The 25,203-nt window shown below is 45.7% G+C and overlaps 1 protein-coding gene across 1 annotated transcript in view; it reads left to right on the forward strand.

Annotated features, from left to right (window-relative positions):
• The window catches only part of LOC139419109 (TBC1 domain containing kinase), a 60,682-nt gene that overhangs the window by 16,859 nt on the left and 18,620 nt on the right, over positions 1–25,203 (forward strand). Inside the window, exons 18-23 of the mRNA XM_071169040.1 lie at positions 101–151; positions 270–353; positions 960–1,045; positions 3,426–3,462; positions 7,890–8,051; positions 17,884–18,065. Coding sequence (XP_071025141.1) covers positions 101–151; positions 270–353; positions 960–1,045; positions 3,426–3,462; positions 7,890–8,051; positions 17,884–18,065 — 602 coding nt within the window. The remainder of the gene's footprint in view (positions 1–100; positions 152–269; positions 354–959; positions 1,046–3,425; positions 3,463–7,889; positions 8,052–17,883; positions 18,066–25,203) is intronic.

Genomic DNA, 25,203 nt, shown 5'->3' on the forward strand with positions numbered 1-25,203 from the left:
CAATAGACCACTAGGTGGCAGTCAAGTCATACATTTTCAATCTAGCCAAGTCAATTCCAGCGGTAATGTGGTTTACGGTTGTACCCTGTGTTTTGTTCAGGTTTGGATTCACTTTGTGCACCATTTCTCTGGCTGAATTTCAACAATGAAGGTAAGGGTATTTGAAACCTTCTTAAAACAGGGAGGAGTTGTTGATTTGCAGAGGTACAATGTGTATCGCTGATACTCCTCCCTTCTCTCCACCTCATCCTCCCCTTTGTTGTCTGCAGCCCTGGCGTATGCCTGCATGTCGGCCTTCATCCCCAAATACCTGTACAACTTCTTCCTGAAGGACAACTCTCACGTTATCCAAGGTGAGTCCCTCCATGTACAGTGATACTTGAATAACAAGCAGCCTCCATCATCCCAGTAAAACAATCTTTAATCTACGTAAACATGTCAGTGTTCAATGTGTGCCACTAATATCACCCTTTTTGTGTGATATTGACAATATACTACAGTCTCTCTGCCTTATTGCTCAAAGGAAAACTCCACCCAAACTATCGTTTGTTACATTAGTCCATTGTTGATATAGTCCCACAATGTGATCTGGGACAACAAACACACCACTTGAACTCAATGTGGAGTGTTGTTTATTGTCCCACCACAGTCTCATCTAATCTCACCAATGTTGGTCTGTCTTGGATTTTAGTGTACTTTTGTTTTGAAATAAAAATAATGAAGCTCAATTACGTTTTTTTGTGTAGAGACCATACACGACGCAAACATCTCTTTATAGTCCTGGTACAAAATATGGACAGACAATGCCCAATCTGATGTCACAATAGCTTCTGGGTCTTGTTCAATATGGCACAACGTAGATAAATGTTTTGCAACAGACACCCTTGAGTAGCGTTCCTCAGATAGGACCACCACTGCTTTCTCGTTAGATTTGAACTCTCCCTCTGTGCTGGTTTCAGAATACCTCACCGTCTTCTCCCAGATGATCGCCTTCCACGACCCGGAGCTCAGCAACCACCTCAATGAGATCGGATTCATACCTGACGTAAGCACTGAAATGCGGTCTGGGCTGCGTCGTCCTAACGTAAAAACTGACTGGAGAACAGTGCCGAAGGATCATAAAACTGACATGAGGGGGCTGATCGTCATATAACTGATAAGGGAACAGTTGTAGTGGATGAGCTGAAAAGTGTTTATACACAGATGTCCTACCACAGAACTGTAGGAGGAAGTACTTAACTGGAGGGGCCCTACTGTACATCTGACAGCAGAACAGTGGTGAAGGGTACTTGTTAGAAAACCTTTCTTTCCTTCTGTGAGTTTTTAGATCGTGAAAGGTGAGGGACAATGGGGAGGATGGAGGAGAAGTCTGGAATCTGGCCCAGTCCCTGACTCCCTGGTCAGGGATAAAGAATCACTACTATCCCATCCTTCTAATAGAGTCCTGCTTGTCATTGAGAGTTTTTGTTCGTTGGCCCCTATCAGTTTTGGGCCAAGGCCAAGTTCCCTCCACTCAGAACATTTGTGATAATTTATACTGGGTCTAATGACAGCCTGGCCTGCTCTAGGGTCTAATGACAGTCTGGCCTTGCCATAAGGTCGTCGAACACCCGGGCCCTCCATCCCCCGTTCAAGAACACTCACTCTCTCTTCACACCGTAGCAAGGTTAAAGGCTCTATAGGCGCTAATCAAGGCGTTATCATGCTGATGAATGTGTGTCACCTCAGTGGACCAGCCCTGGGGACCTCTTCCAGAGAACGGCTGAGTCTATCAAACAGGGGCCACGGTTTTATGGTGCCCTGTTTTTAAAGATGGATGGTGGAAGTTTTTGATGACGTGTGTAACTCCGCTCCTGTAGGAAACACTGACTTTGTTTCAAGTTCACATTTATTTAACCAGCTGGGTCAGTTTAGAACCATTTCTCATTTACAATGACAACATGAAACCACAGACCATATAGCAGTGAAACCATGGTGATTAGAAGATGTGGCTGTCCCTGTCTGAAAACACTTATTGCGGGGAGAAAATAAGAACAATTCGATGTTTCACTGGTTTTCCTGTGGGTGTTTTACAGGTTCCTTTAGGGAGATAAAGGATGTGGCACATTAAAACAATTAAAGAACCAACTTTTGTTTTGTCCACATCTACATAGCGATTTCAACAAAAGCATTCGTTATCCTGCTACAAAGCATTACGTTGAGCATCTTTCTTATAATAGTTGTTCCTTTGTCGTCAAGCAACGAGGCTGGTGGACATTATCTTCCGTGCCGCATCTTCAGAGGTTAACCGAGTGCGTGGTTGTCTAATGATGTCATCTCGACACGTGTGAACCGCTGTTTTATTTGTATTTAAGTTCCCTTTCAAAGGCGAAGGATTGAAACGTTATTTTCCCAGTCTGGTCGGGGATAATGATATTTGAACTCCGTGTGTTGATCCAGCTTTTAATGTTTGAAGTCTTATCCAAACCATAAATAATGAACTTCTGAAGTCCGGAGGGTGTGGAGAGATGGAGGGATTTCACGAGTGTTGTTCTATCAAAGTAATACATTCTTACAGAGGCTATAAAAAGCCCAAATGTTAGGCTACCCAGTAACCACCACACAAACCCTCTGTTTGATTTCCCCTGTGTACGTGTCAAAGTAGTGTGCTGTGGTGGTTGTACAATAACAGACCTTGTTATATAATACTACATTGTCAAATACACGTAAGTCACCAGCCCAGCGTACTGTAGCTGACTCCTCCTGTAATGCTTCAAGCCATAGGACCACCACTGCCATGATGCACGTAGGCTAGACTCCCCGGCCCGCGTGTTCAATTTAGCCTGTTTTCAATTTGGCCACATATAATCTGGCCTCCCTTCCCTCCCCCCCCCCGGCTGCCATTCACACCTTTCTACCACAACTAATCCCATGAGGCCTAGCCAGGGCTCTGTGGAGGAGACTGATGAAATTGAGTCCGAGGCTCTGAGTAACTCATTACCCTTGGGTATGGAGGGGGTCTGCCAGCTCCAGGAAGGCAGCCTACCAGCCCTGCTTAGCGTTTTCCTCACCTATTCAATTAACCAGCTGAAACCAGCTGAAATCCCCCCCCCCCTAAAAAAAAAACCTAAGGATAGAGAGGGGGAAAGGGAGAGAGCGAGATTTCATTGTTAGCCATTTCTAACTCTGACTTCAAGTACTCAGCAGTTTGTCCTTATTGCCACCTCTCTCTCTCTCTCTCTCTCTCTCTCACACACACACACAGGCTATGCAAACTTAGCAGACATCAGATCAGACAAAGTTTGTGTGGCTGAATTACAAAATGTCTGCTGAAAAAGTTAAATCGCTAGGAATGTCCCTTAAAGAATACTACTGTAATGCGTAGAACAGAGTAGAAATGCATTACTTTATTTCATTGACTAGATCCTCTCTCTTTCACCTTGCAGCTCTATGCCATTCCGTGGTTCCTCACCATGTTCACACGTAAGTTGACCTTCTTTATTATTATCAATGTGCTCGTGTGCGTATTCTATAGGCCTTGGCACGGTGTGGGGTCAGCACCATTTGGAACTCATAACAGAGCAGTTTGGAAAGGTCAAAGCCTCCAGTACGGTAAGGATTAGTTTCTTTTGACAGTAGTGTGACCTTTATAACCAACCCTATTAGATAATGTCTCTAGTCTACTGGGTTTACATTATACCACAGAAACTGCTGCCATGAAGGCTATTCTATTCTACTCAAATCTATTCTACTCTTCTAGTCTACTCTATTATAATGCTCTACGTTCTATGCCGGTCTATTACTTCTGTGGCAATATCTTCCTATAAAATGTATATGGCCACGTAAAGACTGGACATTGTTTTGGTCTACTGGCGGAATACCATTTGGAATTCAGCCAACAAGACAATCACATGATTGTGGCTAGTCATTAACTGAAGTAGCCTCTGGAAGTGTTATTTTCCTGCTCAGGATGTACAGTTCTGTATCATGCAGTAGGTGAACAGCGGGTGGCAGCGTTATGCTTGATCCTATTGTCGCCAAGGAATAGCAGACTGAAACAGTACTGTTAGGACATGAATAGTAGTATTATAATATCTATTTCATATTACTTTAATCTGAGTTGGAGTTTGATAAGAAGATCCAGTGTTTTTCCTATTTAATTTTGGGACATAAAAATACACTATCAGTAATCTGAGCAGATAGCAGACACTTGGGCAGGGGCCAGAAAGACATGCACAGTTTATTAGGTACACCCATCTCGTACAGGGTCGGATCCCCCCTTTTCCTCCAGGCTGAATTCTTCAGGGCATTCTACAAGGGCATTCTACAAGGTTTTGGAAATGTTCCACAGGGATGTTGGTCCATGATGACGCGATGCTTCACGCAGTTGCTGCAGATTGGACAGCGGTACATTCATGCTGCGAACAGCCCAGTCCATCTCATCCCAAAGATGATATATTGGGTTAAGGTTTGGGGACTGCGCAGGCCACTCAAGTAAACTGAAGTCGCTGTCATGCTCCAGGCAATGTTTTTCCATTCAATTGTCCGGTGTTGGTGATCATGTGCCCACTAGATCCACTTCTTCTTGTTTTTAGCTGATAGCGGTGGAACCTGGTTCTGGTCGTCTGCTGTAATAGCCTATCCGTGACAAGGATCGACGAGTTGTGCGTTCCGAGATGCCGTTCTGCACACCACTGTTGTACTGCGCTGTTATTTGTCTGTTGGTGGCCCGCCTGTTACCTTGTACGATTCTTGCCATTCTCCTTCGACCTCTCTCATCAATGAGCTGTTCTCGTCCACAGGACTACCTCTGACTGGATGTTTGTTTGTCGCGCCATTCTCTGTAAATTCTAGACACTGTTGTGCGTGAAAAGCCCAGGAGGGCGACTATTTCTGAGATACTGGATCCGGCGCACCTAGCACCGTTGATCATACCATGCTCAAAGTCTAACGTTCACTCGAACAGTAACTGAATGCCTTGATGCCTGTCTGCCTGCTTTATAGCAGAGCATGGCCACGTGACTCACTGACTGTAGGAGCAATCCATTTTGGTGAATGTGGTGGTGTACCTAATAAACTAAGTGTACAGTGCATTCGGAAAATATTCAAACCACCTGACTTTTTCCACATTTTGTTACGTTATAGCCTAAATGGAAATACCTTATTTGCATAAGTATTCAGACCCTTTGCTATAAGACTTGCAATTGAGCTTTAGTTCATCCTGTTTCCATTTCTACAACTTGATTGGAGTCCACTTGTGGTAAATTCAATTGATTGGGCATGATTTGGAAAGGCACACACCTGTCTATATAAGGTCCCACAGTTGACAGTGCATGTCAGAGCAAAAACAAAGGCATGAGGTCGAAGGAATTGTTCGTAGAGCTCAGAGACAGGATTGTGTCAAGGCACAGATCTGGGGAAGGGTACCAGCATTGAAGGTCCCCAAGAACACAGTGGCCTCCATCATTCTTAAATGGAAGAATTTTGGAACAACCAAACAATTGAACAATTGGGGGAGAACAGCGCTTCAGAGTTCCTCTGTGGAGATGGGAGAACCTTCCAGAAGGACAACCATCTCTGCCTCACTCCACGAATCAGGCCTTTATGGTAGGGTGGCCAGACAGATGCCACTCCTCCAGTAAAAAGCGTATGACAGACCGCTTTACGTTTGCCAAAAAAGCACCTAAAAGACTCTGACCATGAGAAACAAGATTATCTGGTCTGATGAAACCAAGATTGAACTCTTTGGCCTGAATGCCAAGCGTCACGTCTGGAGGAAACCTGGCATCATCGCTACGGTGAAGAATGGTGGTGGCGGCGGCATGCTGTGGGGATGTTTTTCAGCGGCAGGGACTGGGAGACTAGTCCGGATCGAGGGAAAGATGAACGTAGCAAAGTACAGAGAGATCCTTGATGAAAACCTGCTCCAGAGCGCTCAGGATCTCAGACTGAGACGAACCTAAGCACACAGCCAAGACAACGCAGGAGTGGCTTCAGGACAAGTCTCTGACAAGCCTGGACTTGAACCAGATCGAACATCTCTGGAGAGACCTGAAAATAGCTGTGCAGCGACGCTCCCCATCCTACCAGACCGAGCTTGAGAGGAGCTGCAGAGAAGAATGGGAGAAACTCCCCAAGTACAGGTGTACCAAGCTTATAGCGTCATACCCAAGAAGACTCAAGGCTGTTATCGCTGCCAAAACAGCTTCAAAAAAGTACTGAATAAAGGGTCTGAATACTTATGTAAATATAATATTTGCATTTTTTTTTTTATGCATTTGCAAAAATGCAATGGGGGTATTGTGTCTAGATTTGATGAGGGGGGGGGAAATGGTTTAGTCCATTTTAGATTAAGGCTGTAACGTAACAAAATGTGTAAAAGATGAAGGGGTCTGAATACTTCCCGAATGCACTGTATGTTTTCCATTCATTGTAAATCCTACAATACACACACACACACACACTTAAGAATTCTAAGAGATACACACACACACACACACACACTTGAGAATTCTAAGAGATACACACATTTGAGAATTCTCAAGCATGCACACCCACGTACACATGGCTCCCAGGGGCTCAGAGTGTGAGGCCTGCCCTCCATCCTTCCCAAACCAGCGTGAGTCCCTCGCCCCTCTCCTCCATCCTACTTCCTGACTGCTAATGCACCCAGCCGAGGAGCGTGTCGGAGGTCCATCTCCCTGCCTCCACACACACACACTCTGCCCGTCACTCACACCCACCGGCTGCTCAGTGGACTGTTAATGTGCTGAAGAGTCTCAGCTCAACTCCCAGTCCTTCCACTCCTCTCCACCACTCCTCTCTATCCAGTCCTCCCACTTCTCTCCCGGTCCTCTCCATCCAGTCCTCCCACTTCTCTCCCGGTCCTCTCCATCCAGTCCTCCTCCCTCTTCTCTCCCGGTCCTCTCCCTCTTCTCTCCCGGTCCTCTCCATCCAGTCCTCCCTCTTCTCTCCCGGTCCTCTCCATCCAGTCCTACATCTCACACATGCATTCTTCCTAGTATCCACTTCTAGGTATTGGTTATGACATTAACAGGTGGATGTTGTTTTGATTCAATGTACTGTATGTGTGAGAGCCTCTTAGGAACAGGTAGAGGACATTGGATTAGCTAAATGGAATAAAAATAAAGCGTGGGATGGTACAGGATGCGGTTGTATTTGGAGTAACATAACCAAGACCTGTACAGTAGGTTTCCCATTCCACACAGGTCAATGGCCAACAGCTCTGTGATGTCCTGCAGTATTAGTGTGACAAACCGCTATGTGATGTCCCGCACTATTAGTGCAGTATTAGTGTGTCCATCACTCCATATATGGGCCTTCTTGGAAACTATTGGACAGCCAGACACTCAGTCCCCCTTCAGCCCATACCATATACAGCCTTATGAAATGTAAAGTGCTTAGAGTTTGAGAAAACCTGAAAAAGCACTTATAGCTGCAATGTTTTTACTTTTTTTTTACTGCTACTAAGGTTGTACTTGCAATTACTATTTGTTAAATGAACCTTGTAATGCACTTTTCTGTCTCTGGTTAAGAGCATCTGCCAAATGGCTGAATTATAAATCATTATCTTCTTTTCTCCCTGGGTACCCTCTTAACGATCCGTATATCCTTCTACCTTTCCTCCTCTTTCTAATCCCTCTCCTCGCCCTCCCTCCTCCTCTCCTCGCCCTCCCTCCTCCTCACCCTCCCTCCTCGCCCTCCCTCCTCCTCACCCTATCCTCGCTCGCTCGCCCTCCCTCCTCCTCTCCTCCCTCGCTCTCCCTTCTGCTTCTGCATGTCTTTAATGGACTAGGTTGGTGTATTGTAAAAGCACTTTGTGACAACTGGTGATGTAGAAAAGGCTTTATAAATACATTTGCTTGATTGATGGATCTCTTCCTCTACAGACGTCTTCCCCCTTCACAAGATCTTCCACCTGTGGGACACCCTGCTCCTGGGGAACAGCTCCTTCCCCTTCTGCATCGGCGTGGCCATCCTGCAGCAGCTCCGAGACCGCCTGCTGGCCAACGGCTTTAACGAGTGCATCCTCCTGTTCTCCGACCTGCCAGGTAAGAGAGGGGTAAGGAGGGTGAGCGGGAGAGAGGGAGGGGGCAAAGACCAGTGGTGATATCCCTAGGACCATGCCTCAGGACTACCTGGCATGATGACTCCTTGCTGTCCCCAGTCCACCTGGCTGTGCTGCTGCTCCTGTTTCAACTGTTCTGCCTGCGGCTATGGAATCCTGACCTGTTCACCGGACGTGCTACCTGTCCCAGACCTATTATTTGAACATGCTGGTCATTTATGAACATTTGAACATCTTGGCCATGTTCTGTTATAATCTCCACCCGGCACAGCCAGAAGAGGACTGGCCACCCCTCATAGCCTGGTTCCTCTCTATTTTCTTCCTAGGGAGTTTTTCCTAGCCAACTTGTTTCAACACCTGCATTGCTTGCTGTTTGGGGTTTTAGGCTGGGTTTCTGTACAGCTCTTTGAGATATCAGCTGATGTACGAAGGGCTATATAAATACATTTCATTTGATAGGAAATCAATCCCTTTTTTAGGCTGCATCCTCAATGGCTCCCTATTCCCTATAGAGTGCACTACTTTTGACTGGATACCTTTTTATAATGCACTGCTTTTGATTGCAGGTAATCCAATCCCTATTTAGTGCAAAGTAGTCCACTATATAGGGAAAAGGCTTCCATTTTAGTTTCCCTCCACTCCCCCATTGTTTGATTTGATTCATGTGTAGTGAACAGGGCCAGTGCTGTACCTCCTGGATGTGTAGATGTAGTTGTCTTTATTGATGTGTTGAATGCTAGATGTCCTGTTGGTCCTCCAGGAGGGCTGATGTGACTTCCTGTTAGTGAAGTGGCACCATCTTACAGGAACCACTTAATGAGCCCGCTTGAAACGGACCGCTTTTAAAAAATATTCAAACAACCCTTCAAAAGCCCTCCAAAAATAAGAAGTGTGCCGTACACACTCAGACACTGCAGGTTGGGGAACGATGACACTTTTTAAGATGGTTCAGAAAGAAAATACTATTTGAGTACCGCTCTCCTTCCTTGCATCTGGGTCTCTGACTGTGCCTTGCTTTACTTTTAATGATGTCGTGGCTCCCCAAAGGGCTAATGTGTGTGACTGATGTCTTCCAGCCTAGTGAATGATATCCCTGTAGGGAGATGCTGTGAGGTCCTCTGCTGAGAGACACTCACGCCTTTGTGTTTGATAAGCGTGTCACGCTGTGCTCGGCAGCTGTCGGAAGACTCGCCCGCTGAGAGGGTCATTTGGGAACGTGTAGACTGCTGGCCGCAGGATAACCACGTGGCGTCCAGCGCTCAAAATCTTCCCGCCTCTGGTGTCGGAGAGGACATGACTCGTCATCCTGATGGATCTCTGTCGAGTCGAGGGGGTTTCGTCCATTTGGACTCGGCGTCATTTATAGTGATGAGGCGAGTGTCAGGGTATTACCTGGAGCCTTCAGAGATGCCTTGTGGCGTTAATTCTGTCTAGGCCACAATGGCAGGGTTACTCCCCAAAACAGACAGATGGGGGGGGGGGGGGAATAAATACATGTTGCCATGGTAGTAGAGGCTAGGTAACCAAGCTGTCTCGAGCATGCCACTAGAGCACTGAAGCTTAACACCCAAAGGTAGAGTTGTGTGTTGTGAAACGCTGTCCTGGTGTGAAGTAAGTTTGTAGTCTAGCTGTGAAAAGAAAGGAAAATAACCTGAGAGGGAAGAAAACGACAGAGTGACCGGATTTGATCTTCCTTGTTTGGTCTTGTGTCCATTACAGTAGATCAGTGTCCTCGGTTCAACCCCCAGCCCTGATTTATGACACATTTCAAGTGGCTGTGGATTTCAGCTTATGGGTCCTCATTTGGCCTCTCATTACGGAAGTGTGTGTTTCTTTCTGAGTGTCTGTCAGCGAGGAAAAAAGTAATTTCGGGGGCACAAATTGTTCAGGGAGAATTTATTAACTGGGCTGCACGGTTCCTAAGCTTGTCTGAGAGTGTGGTGTGCAGTGTGTGAAACCGTCAGATCTCAGGACATTAGGGACAAGGGTAGCATTCCTACAGAGCATGACCATACAGATTCACTTAAAGAGGAACACACACGCTGGCACTGGATCTTAGACGGGACTGTGCTTTAACCCTGTGAAGAAGCCCCGCCTCCTTCGAAATACAATCTATTCATTCTATTTCTATACTTCCTCCAACCCGACAGTTTTGAGATGCACTGGCATATGACAATGTCATGTTTGCTGTTGTTGACGTGATTTATGCAGAAGCATTGGGGGACTGCTAATCTTCTGTCTCTTCTTTCTATGCAAGGCTTCCCTACTGAGTTCCTCCCAGTTTTGGGATTTTGGGTGAGTGGAGGAATTTCAGGACTAGACTTTGACGGGTCAGTTGGCAAGAAAAAGTCGATTTTTAATGCAACTTTGAGCGTAGTAGTAGTTTGAGCAACCCCTCTTTCTTATCCCTCCCTCTCTCCTTGCCCTCCCTTTCTCCTCGCCCTCCCTCCCCCCTGTCTTCTACCTACCTCTCCCATCAGTGCCCCACTGCAAAGTATCAGCCAAGTATCAGTGACAGAAAATCCAGGGGCCAGCAGCATCCATAATGAATGTATCTCACAGAGCTCTCAACGCCCGGGGGATATCTCAGTCAGTTTCCCTTAAACCTCATTGCCAAACTGAAACGGCGATTACCCCGTTTGGCTGAGAGGCGGGTGACATTAAAGTTTAAATAACAGTTGTGAGACGGCAGATGTTTTCATGCCAAAGGGGACGTTAGGGTACTCTTACTCCGGATGGCTGACTGGCTGCTTCCAGTTGTTCGTTCTGTCTCTCTCTCTTTCTCTCATTTATTTATTTATATATATGCTGCTACACTTCACTGTGTTTTATTGTTCCAGCAGGCACGTGATGAGCAAAAACAGGCGAAAGGAGAGGGCTCCTTATAAAGGTAAAATATGTTCGCCCTGGAGGAGTGTGAGCGCACAGCTGCCAGCTTCAGTATTACTACTGGTAACATGGGGGCCCATAGGACATCACTCACCAACCTTTAGATCTATACTGACACTTCAAAACTAAGACCCGTTCACTCACACCTATTACCAGGAACAACCCACTAAATGACTAGTTCTCTCCCTGTTGTAATGGGTGAGACTTGATACTAGGGTTAACGGTACCACGACACTTTGTTGTCACAAAGTGCTTTACAGGTATGAAGGGGTTAGTGGGTTCAGTGCTAGTTTGGTAACCTCCAGTGGTTTGGTTGCTAGGTCAACTCCCAGTTTTAGATTTAGTATGCTGGCATTGTAGCGCTCATCATTTAGTGTTGAGACACGTGGTGCATATTAGGGCTGAAAACACTGAGCTCTCTCTCTCTCTCTCTCTCTCTCTGGGTTGAGGTCAGTGATATAGTAGTCTACAGTACTACTGCCAAGAGATGAGCTATAGGTGTGCCTACCATAGGAGCATATCATTGACTATGTACATACCCAGAGCTGCAGGAGTTGTGACATGTTTTTGTTGGTTATGTTGTGCCTAGGGGGGCATATGGGGGAGGGAATGCTGTCCCTTGCAGGCAGGTGTTTGTCCCTCTCTGTGCTGGTGTCAGGATCTTGCCCGGTTCTGGCATTTAGGTCGCCACAGACTAGTACGTGTCCCTGGGCCTGGAAATTATTGATTTCCTCCTCCCGGATGGAGAAGCTGTCTTCAATGAAGTATAGGGATATGAGTAGCACACAGGAGGACATTTTTCTCTGTTGAGATCATTTCCTTTTGAATTTCTAGCCAAATGTAAAGTGTTCCTGTTTTGATTCATTTAATAGAGTGAGTTAGGTCTGCTCTATACCAAATTAGCATACCCCCTGAGTCCCTTCCCTGTTTCACACCTGGTAGTTTGGTGGATGGGACTATCAGCTCTCTGTAACCTAGAGGGAAACCAGTGGGTCCATCTCCTCTATACCATGTTTCTTGTAGGATGATTATGTCTGTATTTCCGATTTCTTTGATGAAGTCCAGGTTCCTGCTCTTTAGGCCAAAGGCAGATGACCTCAGGCCTGGGATATTCCAGGATGAGATAGTGAAGGTGATTGGTGAGGCTGTGGATGTGGCTGGTGGTGTTGTGGTCTGGATGTAGGTCCTCTCGGCGTGGGTCCTCGTGTGTGTGTGTCTGGGAGAGTATCTTGCTGGTCTGGGCGGGTTGTCTATTGATCTATTGCTCCTGTGTGAAGTGTTGGGGATACGTTTGAGAGCTATGTCCTTTAGGGTCCGGGCGAAGATGGGCACTGCTGCCTTGTATAGGTGGATCTGGTCATAAAGACTGTTCTAGTCCAGGGTGAACCTGGTCATAGAGGCTGTTCTAGTCCAGGGTGGACCTGGTCATAAAGACTGTTCTAGTCCAGGGTGGACCTGGTCATAGAGGCTGTTCTAGTCCAGGGTGGACCTGGTCATAAAGGCTGTTCTAGTCCAGGGTGGACCTGGTCATAATGTCTCTTCTAGTCCAGGGTGGACCTGGTCATAATGTCTCTTCTAGTCCAGGGTGGACCTGGTCATAAAGGCTGTTCTAGTCCAAGGTGGACCTGGTAATAGAGGCTGTTCTAGTCCAGGGTGGACCTGGTCATAGAGGCTGTTCTAGTCCAGGGTGGACCTGGTCATAAAGGCTGTTCTAGTCCAGGGTGGACCTGGTCATAAATACTGTTCTAGTCCAGGGTGGACCTGGTCATAAAGGATGTTCTAGTCCAGGGTGGACCTGGTCATAGAGGCTGTTCTAGTCCAGGGTGGACCTGGTCATAGAGGCTGTTCTAGTCCAGGGTGGAGTGGTGAGCCAGGAAAACGTTTGGTTTTGAGCCACAGAAAATACTTGCGTTTATCAGCTGTATGGTAGCAGGGTGGAGAGAACCACTTGTGCGTTGGAGAAAGTAGAAGAAGCTTTTTCAATCACCCTTTCCTGGCGAAGATGGGCACTGCTTCCTTGTATAGGTGGATCTGGTCATAAAGACTGTTCTAGTCCAGGGTGAACCTGGTCATAGAGGCTGTTCTAGTCCAGGGTGGACCTGGTCATAATGGCTGTTCTAGTCCAGGGTGGAGTGGTGGGCACTGCTGCCTTGTATAGGTGGACCTGGTCATAAAGACTGTTCTAGTCCAGGGTGGACCTGGTCATAGAGGCTGTTCTAGTCCAGGGTGGACCTGGTCATAGAGGCTGTTCTAGTCCAGGGTGGACCTGGTCATAGAGGCTGTTCTAGTCCAGGGTGGACCTGGTCATAAAGGCTGTTCTAGTCCAGGGTGGACCTGGTCATAATGTCTCTTCTAGTCCAGGGTGGACCTGGTCATAGAGGCTGTTCTAGTCCAGGGTGAACCTGGTCATAAAGGCTGTTCTAGTACAGGATGGACCTGGTCATAATGTCTCTTCTAGTCCAGGGTGGACCTGGTCATAAAGGCTGTTCTAGTCCAGGGTGGACCTGGTCATAGAGGCTGTTCTAGTCCAGGGTGAACCTGGTCATAAAGGCTGTTCTAGTCCAGGGTGGACCTGGTCATAAAGACTGTTCTAGTCCAGGGTGTACCTGGTCATAAAGACTGTTCTAGTCCAGGGTGAACCTGGTCATAAATACTGTTCTAGTCCAGGGTGGACCTGGTCATAAATACTGTTCTAGTCCAGGGTGGACCTGGTCATAAATACTGTTCTAGTCCAGGGTGGACCTGGTCATAAAGGCTGTTCTAGTCCAGGGTGGACCTGGTCATAATGTCTCTTCTAGTCCAGGGTGGACCTGGTCATAGAGGCTGTTCTAGTCCAGGGTGAACCTGGTCATAGAGGCTGTTCTAGTCCAGGGTGAACCTGGTCATAAAGGCTGTTCTAGTCCAGGGTGGACCTGGTCATAAAGACTGTTCTAGTCCAGGGTGTACCTGGTCATAAAGACTGTTCTAGTCCAGGGTGAACCTGGTCATAAATACTGTTCTAGTCCAGGGTGGACCTGGTCATAAATACTGTTCTAGTCCAGGGTGGACCTGGTCATAAATACTGTTCTAGTCCAGGGTGGACCTGGTCATAAAGGCTGTTCTAGTCCAGGGTGGACCTGGTCATAGAGGCTGTTCTAGTCCAGGGTGGAGTGGTGAGCCAGGAAAACGTTTGGTTTTGAGCCACAGGAAATACTTGCGTTTATCAGCTGTATGGTAGCAGGGTGGAGAGAACCACTTGTGCGTTGGAGAAAGTAGAAGAAGCTTTTTCAATCACCCTTTCCTGTTGTGCTCTCCGGTCGTTTGTGCCTGTGTGTATTATTATGTGGCAGGGTGACCCTAGTTGGTCCTCAGACAGAAGGTCTAGGGCGCGCTGGGTTTTTGGACACCAGAGTGTAGACACTGTGTTTGGGGAAAAAGTTTATTTTCTTGAATGTATTTCATGTTTGTACTCCTTATGGATTCAATCTATGTCGTGTGCATGTCCTCACAGTGGGTGTGGGGGGGTTGTCAGAAGGGCCATCAGGGTGGCTGACAGGGGGGGGGGGTGCTCAGAGGGAGTGAGATCCCATGGGCTTGGGGTTCTTCATTTGTCTGTCCCGCTGTGATTTCGACGCTATGGTCAGGGGTGGACTGTTCTGCCATGGTGTCGAGACTTTTGTCCAGTGCTGAGGTGGGCTGTTCTGCTGGCTTCTCTGTGGGGGTGGCCACCTCTCTAGTAGGTTGTTCTCTGTCACACGCCCTCCCCTCACCCTCCTCTCCAGCAGTCTCATCCTCTAGTGCTCTGTTCTTCACCATCTCCTGCTCTTTGTCCTGTTGATGTTGTCTCACTACAGTCCAGAGTGCAGATATGTCTCTCTCCACCTCCAGGTCTGGTTAAGGGGGTGTTGTTGTGCTGGACTGTTGTCTGGGTCTGTGCTGACTTCTCTGCCTCTCTCTCTCTGTGTGTCTGTCAGGCCGTGAAGGATTGATATCCTCTTACTTGTGTCGCCCCAGATTCCTTTTGTTTAATTGCGTACTTGTGTTTTAGCGGCTTGTAGCTACGAGATTCGTGTGTACACCTCAAATAAAACCGTCTGTGTTGCAGTAGGAACCAAAAACACACTACCTCTCCATCAGCATGCAGACAGGCAGTTTTGGTGTCCTTATACACATGCCTTACTACATACAAACCTGCTTTTCATGTGCAAGTTGTCATCGTCTGGCTCTCAGCCAAGTACTGTAAACTTCAGAGCAGCGTGTTTAATTTATCTTTCATCAACCAGTCAATTACCCTAGCTGTTTTCTCTTCCCTCAGGTGATGCTATTAATTGTATTTATTCAGTGCCTAGGCTGCCAAGCCAGTTCTGGTTATGACCTTTTACAGGCTGCACTACAACATCATGCCTCACAGTCACTATATATTTGACAGAAAGTTTGTCTCTAACACACACACACACACACACACACACTGCCATGGAATGCCCAGCCGCACGCTGGGGCTTGTTAAACCGGTTGTCAATCTCTCCTCAAGTATTAGGCTAGCCTCTGTTTGCTGGAGGTGTGTGTGATTGCATGCAATATTCATGACCCTGGGCACTACGACATCATGCCTGACAGTCACTATGTAAGCCTGATAGATAATGTATTAAGCAATAGCTTTTTCGTGACCGTAGATTAAAATATTGTAGATGGTTGAATGAAGGGGTATTTCAGACTGGTTAAAATGTTTTGTAGTTGTTTATTTTTGTGATGGGGAAAGAAGCACCTCTCGGATTCTCTCTCTCTCGCTCTCTCTTTGTCTCTGAGCGTTGGAATAAAGGTGAACAGTCAAGATAAAGTTACAAGCGAGCGGGTTCTTAAATGATCCGGACACTCTCTTCTCCTCTTTTCCCTCCATAGACGGTGAATGGTGCCAGGGTCATTCATTCTCACTGTGACAAGACTATTACAGTTAATACCAGGGGAGGACAGTTCCCAGAGTGCTTAGAGGGAGGTGGTGCACGCACACCGTCATAAGGTTCTCTTGGTCATGCAGATCGAGCCCAGATCTCTGTCTGAACGACGTCTCTCAAAGTAAAACTGTCAAGGGACACGTTAAGGATGTGCCATATGCCTCTATTGCGCCCCTCGAGTGACGCTCAGTCTCTGATCTCTGACCCTGATAGCTCTTCTCCTCCTCCGCCAAATCGTTTGGCAAACTGTTAAACAAAAGTCGAACACCATGAGAGCATGGTGTTATCTTTTGTGTCATTAATTTCGGAGGCAAGATTAGAAGGCAGGAATTCGCTACTGAAATTCAAAGATTGGGAGTTAAAATTGAATTGAATGATGAACCAAAGCGAGGCAGGACTAAGCACGCTAAGTAAACCGAGGCAGGCACAGTAAGCTTCTTTTCGCCCTGTGAGCGTTCTAGAACGCAACGTCTCAACCTGCTGATTTTGTCACCTCTTTGTTCCTCTGTTAGTTCAACATGTTGCCTTTTTAAAGTCATCTGTAACTTTTTCTTGTTTGGAAACTTGCCAACACACAAACACACACGTCACAATGGCTGGCTTGGCAGCAGGTAAGGCCCTGTCTTGGGTGTACTGATGATGTGGCAGCATTTGCCTTCACGCAACATTAGCATCCGCCTCAATGAGGAGCACAGCTCACAGGCCTGATGAGCTGTAGTTCTAGACATGTAGCTAGGAGTAATACAACTCCCAAGAGCTGCCAGACCACTTCAGACCACTTCTCAGACAGGAAGTCGAATGTTTGGATAGACTGATGCAGTGAGGATCAAAGGGTTGCATAGGAAGTGGATTGGATAGGGTTGCTTTATGGGTTTTGTGTTATGAATGTCACTGTGTGTGTGTGTGCGTGTACCATTCTAATCAGAATGGCCCGAGAGGCTACAGTACAGCTCCGTCAATCAATTTGCATTTTAAATGTAATCAAAGAAAGTGCCCGGGTGCATTTTTCTTCTTCCAGTTTACAGTAGACCATCTATTTACATTCTGTAGACAAGTGTCCACATTGACATGTAGGGAGTATTTGCCAGTGATTCGGTTGTCTCCTTCCCTCCGTTGTGTTTGATTGGGGCTGTGGCACTAGTCACTACCCGATCATTCAGAGTCACATCCATCTCCCACAGGGCCGTTGACACAGACACATTTTAAAGGCACAATCTGCGTTTTGTGTTTCAGCCTTAAAACATAGCCAATGGAGTAGTACAGTCTCATATCTTGGGTTATGGTAGGCCAATGGAGTAGTGCTGTCTCATATATTGGGTTATGGTAGGCCAATGGAGTAGTACAGTCTCATATCTTGGGTTATGGTAGGGCAGGACAGTTGTACTTAGACATGCATTAAGTTAATTCTTCATGAATCAAGGGGTATTTAATCAAAATGGCAATTGACTAGAAGAGGCCATATCCCAGACTGCCTTTTTAATAGGGTTCCATATCCCCATTACCTAGCTAGCAGTTGCCAGAGTCCCTCCAGTCCAACAGTTGATTTGTAGCCCTGACTGTGTCAGATCCCCCCTCATTCAATCAACCGCCACATAATCAACTGAATCAAATCACATCTGTCTGACAAAGTGTATCTCTAACACACACACACACACACACACACACACACACACTGCCATGGAATGCCCAGCTGCCTGCCTGCCTGCCTGCCTGCTTGCTTAGCTGGAGAGGAATCTGACTACCAGTGTTTCACTAGAATGACCTCCTGTCTGTAACCATATATTTGTGAGGTCCTGTACACTGAGAGCATACCGCCCCTCTACCGTATCCTGTCCTGACAAACCCTGGAATAAAGAGCCATCTCATATTTGATTTTGTCTGGGTCGGTGGCAGGCCATGCCAAAAGCTCTCATTAGCCACATGTTTCATTAGCACAGAAAAAGGGGGCAGTGAAATAGAGAACAAAATGAAGAATGTTTTCCTTCCTCCTTCCAGAGATTGACATTGAGCGCTGCGTCCGGGAATCCATCAACCTGTTCTGCTGGACTCCCAAGAGCGCCACTTACCGCCAGCACGCCCAGCCTCCCAAGGCCCAGGGAGACAGCAGCACCAACGGCTTCGGCAAGGCGGCCAACTACTACTCCTCAGACTACCAGGACATGCCCAAGACGGACCTGGTGAGTACTCCTCCATCATCACACACGACTCACACACAGATATGGACACATTCACTCACACACAGATATGGACACATTCACTCACACACAGATATGGACACTTTCACTCACACACAGATATGGACACTTTCACTCACACACAGATATGGACACTTTCACTCACACACAGATATGGACACTTTCACTCACACACAGGTATGGACACTTTCACTCACACACAGGTATGGACACTTTCACTCACACACAGATATGGACACATTCACTCACACACAGATATGGACACTTTCACTCACACACAGATATGGACACTTTCACTCACACACAGATATGGACACTCACTCACACACAGATATGGACACTTTCACTCACACACAGATATATGGACACTTTCACTCACACACAGGTATGGACACTTTCACTCACACACAGGTATGGACACTTTCACTCACACACAGGTATGGACACTTTCACTCACACACAGGTATGGACACTTTCACTCACACACAGATATATGGACACTTTCACTCACACACAGATATATGGACACTTTCACTCACACACAGATATATGGACACTTTCACTCACACACAGATATATGGACACTTTCACTCACACACAGATATGGACACTTTCACTCACACACAGATATATGGACACTTTCACTCACATACAGGTATGGACACTTTCACTCACACACAGATATGGACACTTTCACTCACACACAGATATATGGACACTTTCACTCACACACAGGTATGGACACATTCACTCACACACAGATATGGACACATTCACTCACACACAGATATGGACACATTCACTCACACACAGATATGGACACATTCACTCACACACAGATATGGACACATTCACTCACACACAGGTATGGACACATTCACTCACACACAGGTATGGACACTTTCACTCACACACAGATATGGACACTTTCACTCACACACAGGTATGGACACATTCACTCACACACAGATATGGACACATTCACGCACTCACTCGTGTATATATGTACTCACATTCACGCATAGCCAAACTCATACACCTCTCTCACACACACACACACACACACGTTGGTTTTATTATCCTAACCTGAACCCTAAACCTAAATCTGAGCCATGAACCTGAACCCTAATTGTAACCCTTTTGGGGACTGGCAAAATGTCAGTTATTGTTATAATAATTTACATGATTTACTACCCTTGTGAGTACTTTTGAAATAAACACACACACACGTACAGGCACACCATCTAACTCTATTCTAGCTCCTTCATGCCCAGACAGGCCTTGCTGTAAGGCAGTGGGCCCTATTTAACCTGTTTGCAGCTACCTCAATCCACCCATCTCGTCATGAGTTTACATGTGTTCCCACTCAGACATGGGTTGTCCTAGGCCCCATGATTGAGTGGGGATGTCTCTTGTGTGGTTTTCACACCCTAATGAAATCGTACGCCACGTGTCTATTGGTTGCTCTCGGTTACTCTCTCGGTGACATTTAGTCAAATGTAGACCGCCTCATTCTCAGACAGAACACTACAGTACACATGTAATGGAGATGGGGGACATTGAGGGTCAGTGAGGACTCTAGACCCAAAATGGCCGCTATATTGCTGTATTAATTCCTTCCGGAATCAGTCAGTGTTTTTCCAGTTGCTCAATCTTTCATATATTATTAATTGGAGGTTTCCATTTTCCGGTGGTCAGGCTGTCAGCTTTGACTGGCTGTTAATTTATGATTGTTCAGAGGGATAATACTTGACTGGCTGTTAATTTATGATTGTTCAGAGGGATAAAACTTGACTGGCTGTTAATTTATGATTGTTCAGAGGGATAAAACTTGACTGGCTGTTAATTTAATTTGGTCCAAGGGGAATAAATCCTGGGTTGTAATCTGAGCCTAATGGCTGGTTAACACAGACACGAGGGGCTCAACCCTAAACCATTTAAACACGTCCAGTCTCCGGAGGCCCGATTACCACCCACAAGTATCCTGGCTAGCTTACTACTGCCCTCTTGAGAAGATTCAGACAAATTTACTAGACAGACACGATATGACGTGAGACACGTTTGACAGAACCGAAGGTAACAAATTCTAGTACCAAACCCTTTTTCATGTTGTCGTATTGGGAAAAGTACCTAAGGTTCGGTTTACCGTGTAATGATAGTCTGCAGTGCCCTCAAGATTCTTCCTCAGAAATCACATAAAGGCAGGGAGGAACAGGAACACAGCTGTGAAACGTCTGTCTCAGAGAGGTTGGTTTACAGCGCTAGGCTTTCTTTTGGGGGTAACAGAGGAGAACCACGAACATGTAACATAATGGCCAATCTTAGAGGGAGGCTAGAGTATTGACCTGAATCCAGTTTTTCTTATTAATACCATGTTCTAGGAATGATGGTTTTATAGTAGCTACAGAAACCATAAGGATACCAAAACCATAATGCTTCCCACTTTATTTCATATCCCTGTTTTCTACTTCTGTGTGTTCCATACATTTCAGCTTCAACGTTATAGTATATATTTTTCCTGTTTTTTGAATTGCACATGAAATTGTTACAATTTTTAAAATACTCTCCTTCAAGATCCTAGTCTGCTTATCTGGGTTTGATCGTTTTAGTTAAATAACATCACATTTTACTCGACACCCAGAAGTTGAAAGAAACGACCACATCTGAAGATGGATTCTATCATTTCATTTCTCAATATGCGTGTTGAGTTCATATCTGTTTGGTTGACTGTATGCCCTACAGCGTGCAGTGAGTAACTTATTCAATTTCCCAAAGAACATTTCATTAAATCCGGGTGAGATGATGTTGTCATGACACCAGAGAAATGAAGTGTTTACTGTATGCCTGGACCCAGGACCCGGCTCTGCTCTGGGCCTAGAGTCTGTCTGTCAGCAAAAACACGGAGGCATTTGATTAAAAAGCGTCGCTCTGCTCTGCTTGCCCCTGCTGCCAGAAAAGTTACTTCACTTTAGTTGAGAGGGACATTGGTAACTGCCGCGTGGCCATTAATGGAACATAAAAGACATTAGGGTCTGTATTTATAAAGTGCTGTTCTAGGATCATCGGGAGGACCCCCCCCTCCCCCCTTCCCAGTCCATATAATCTTATTCAATATGATCTAAAAGGAATAAATGTGGGGAGGAATATCCTTCCTCCATTTCTTTGTGAAGGTTATTCCTTAATGGATTTCATGGCGGCTCCTAGGTTTCAAGTTAGCCCTTTTCTGATCAGTTTCTTTACTCATGATTTTGAATTCATCTGTTCTGTCGCGACTGCAATTTACACTGAAATCCTTGATGGGGATAGTCGTTGAGAAATTATGCCAGCGTTTGTGCTAATACTGTAACTGAATGCCTGTATGTCACCATGACTATAATGGGAGTAATTGCAAATGCCTTCCGTATAGAATTACGCTGAGGGATAATTGCCATGAATGTATGGGAGTTCATATTGGGATGGCAAATCGCTGCATGGTGAATGTACAACACGGCTGTTGGCTATTCATTATCACTCGACCTCAGTCTAAGCTGGTTATCACCATGATGGGTATTGTCGTTATAGTACTGTACATTCATGTTCCCATGCAGTTGATCATGTGAACCAATAGGGGCTATCAGGTTCCTCTGCCCAGTAAACGTTGGTGAGGAAAAACAAGCTCTGGGTAGTGTTCAGTAGTGCACACCATCGCAAAGTGTTTTGCAACAGATAGTAGAAATTTAAAACGTTATTGGACAAATGTGGACGGTTTCTCTCAGTTTCACACCATTTAAAAATACTTACTCGATACTGAACTGAGCCTGGGTCATTATATTATAATGCCATTTAGCAGATACTTTTATCCAATCAATGCGTGCACACATTTTGCATACGTGTGGTCCCGGGAATCAAACCCACTATCCTGTCATTGCCAGCACCATTGTGTGTGTGTGTGTGTGTGTGTGTGTGTGTGTGTGTGTGTGTGTGTGGAGTAGATATTAAAGCTGTCTGATTATACAAATTAATGACATCTTATTCACTTCTTAATGCATTCTAGGCTTAGCTTTTAAAGAGCTTTATATTGATTGTGATCTCTTTTAGGACATCATCCAGTTACCTTATCCAAGCAACAGTTATCATCATAATGGATTGCTCTTATCAGTCTTTCTCCTACTTTCTCACTGCTGATTGGATAAAGTGCTTACAGTTTGCCTGTGCTAATCCAAACTATTTGTTGTATTATTGTCAGTCTGTTTGTGTGTGCGTGCGCGGCTGTGTGTGTGCCCGCCGGCCAATGGCTGTGTGTGTGTGTGCCCGTGGCTGTGTGTGTGCGCCCACCGGCCTGTGTGTGTGTGTGGTCATTGTACAGCCTTTATTACCTCTTTATGGAGTCCTCCTATCAGTCATGGCTGTTTAGTGACTTTGAAGCCTCTCTCAGCCTATTGCGGACAGTCAGCACTGATGGAGGGACTGTGCGTTCCTGATGTAACTCGGGCAGTTGTTGTTGCCATCCTATACCTGTCCTGCAGGTGTGACGCTCGGATGTACCGATCCTGTGCAGGTGTTGTTACACGTGGTCTTCCACTGCGAGGACGATCAGCTGTCCGTCCTGTCTCTGTAGCGTTGTCTTAGCAGTTTCACAGTACGGACATTGCAATTTATTGCCCTGGCCACATCTGCAGTCCTCATGCCTCCTTGCAGCATGCCTAAGGCATGTTCACGCAGATGAGCAGGGACCCTGGGCATCTTTCTTTTGGTGTTTTTCAGAGTCAGTAGAAATGCCTCTTTTGTGTTTTAAGTTTTCATAACATTGACCTTAATTGTCTACGTGCCTCTGTAAGCTGTTAGTGTCTTAACGACCGTTCCACAGGTGCATGTTCATTTAATTGTTTATGGTTCATTGAATAAGCATGGGAAACAGTGTTTAAACCCTTTACAATGAAGATCTCTGAAATTATTTGGATTTTTCGATTTCGATTTTTATCTTTGAGAGACAGGGTCCTGAAAAAGGGACGTTTCTTTTTTTGCTGAGTTTAGGAACTATAAAGGGTTCTCCTTTGGGGACAACCGAAGAACCCTTTTAGGTTGTAGATCGCACTTTTTTAATCATAGTGTATCAGTGAAATGCTTACTTACTGGCCTTTCCCAACAATGCAGAGAGAAACAGAGAGAGAGAATAGAAAAAAAAAGATTTACACAAGGAATAAAAACACAATGAGTAAGGATAACTTGGCTATAAACATGGGCTACCAGTACTTAAGCTGGAGGAACAGGTACATGTTGACTTATAGGCCTTGAAGGCCCAGTGCAGTCAACATTCAGTTTTCCTGTGTCTTATCCTATTGTACAACAGCTGATGAAAACGAACACTTTAAAAGTGTACAATAGGATAAGACACAGGAAAACTGAATGGCTGGTTTTAGTCCAACTCTGCGTGGTTATATACGCTCAGAGGTCTTAAAGCATTGAGTGCCTCCCTCCGATTCAATGACTGGACAGTTAAGTGAATAAAATACACCCGCAGAACCTAATGATAATGAACTGCCTCTCGTTTGTATGAGTAAAGCACCCTCCTTCGTCTTTATCCTCTCCTTGTTTGCACAATTGCCCCTTGTGGGATTATTAGCCTAAAGTATTTTTAATTGAATTCTCTCTTTCACTCTTTTTCTCTCTTCCTCTCACCCCTGCTCTCTCGTTCATGCTCCCTGCTTCCTATTGACTCATGACAGCCAGTGAAATGTGTGATCTGTGCCAGCAGATCATCGGGCTCGTTGATGCATGTATCAATAGCAATCATTCCACGATCCCATCCTCTCTCTCGCTCCATCAGTGAACGTGAGAGGTCTTCACAACTTGATTTGTGCTGTGTCCTGAGGAGGATATATTTTTTTTGAATACATTCAACTGCCATAAGGTCATCGCCATCCATCGAAAAGTTCTACTTCAGATGATGCATTGTCGCATATCACCTGCCCCTTGCCATGTATTGCCGTAGATTCTGTAATTGTATATATTTACAAGGAGATGTTTCGTGGAAGCTTTGAGGTTTAGGTGACATTATACAAGAGTCATTTGGAAAACAGAACTTCAGTGACACACCTCTAGAGATGTCAAGACTGCTTACAAAGGGAAAGCTAAGTAGGATTCCCCCTCAGGCTGCACACTCTGTTCACAGGAGATACCGGCACCTCAGTGCCACCATTGTCCCTGCCACACAGACTTCTAAAACGTGCTTATACTCTCAAGTCTTTGATGACAAATAGCCACAGTGCCAGTGGACTCCCTGGCTCTCCCCATTAACACTGCTCATCAGAGCCGGTCTGCGCTGTCACCTCCAGGGCAGCATTATCCTGTAGTGTCGACTGGAAAGGGAGAGTGCCTTTCCAAAATCCTCTGTCCTCAGTACAAAGTATTTTCTGCTTTGCCGGCAATGGCACTGATATCGCTTCGGGTCTTTTCTTGGGAACTACGTACAGTATTTACATATTTACAAAAGACTGACAAAGCTATTGTACAGTACCACTGAATGCTGTTATTGTCACCAAGATATTCAAGTCTTCCTTTGAGAGTTCGATGTTTGCTGGACAACTAAATAACAAACTGTACAGTCGTGGCCAAAAGTTTTGAGAATGACACTAATATGAATTTTCACAAAGTTTGCTGCTTCAATGTCTTTAGATATTTTTGTCAGATGTTACTATGGAATACTGACGTATAATTACAAGCATTTCATAAGTGTCAAAGGCTTTTATTGACAATTACATGAAGTTGATGCAAAGAGTCAATATTTGCAGAGTTGACCCTTCTTTTTCAAGACCTCTGCAATCCACACTGGCATGCTGTCAATTTATCTTCTGGGCCACAGCCTGACTGATGGCAGCCCATTATTGCATAATCAATACTTGGAGTTTGTCGGAATTTGTAGGTTTTTGTTTGTCCACCCGTCTCTTGAGGATTGACCAGAAGTTCTCAATGGGATTAAGGTCTGGGGAGTTTCCTGGCCATGGACCCAAAATATTGATGTTTTGTTCCCCGAACCACTTAGTTTTCACTTTTGCCATATGGCAAGGTGCTCCATCATGCTGGAAAAGGCATTGTTCGTCACCAAACTGTTCCTGGATGGTTGGGAGAAGTTGCTCTCTGA

This window comes from Oncorhynchus clarkii, chromosome 10 (genome assembly GCF_045791955.1).
Source record: "Oncorhynchus clarkii lewisi isolate Uvic-CL-2024 chromosome 10, UVic_Ocla_1.0, whole genome shotgun sequence".
Taxonomy (NCBI): domain Eukaryota; kingdom Metazoa; phylum Chordata; class Actinopteri; order Salmoniformes; family Salmonidae; genus Oncorhynchus; species Oncorhynchus clarkii.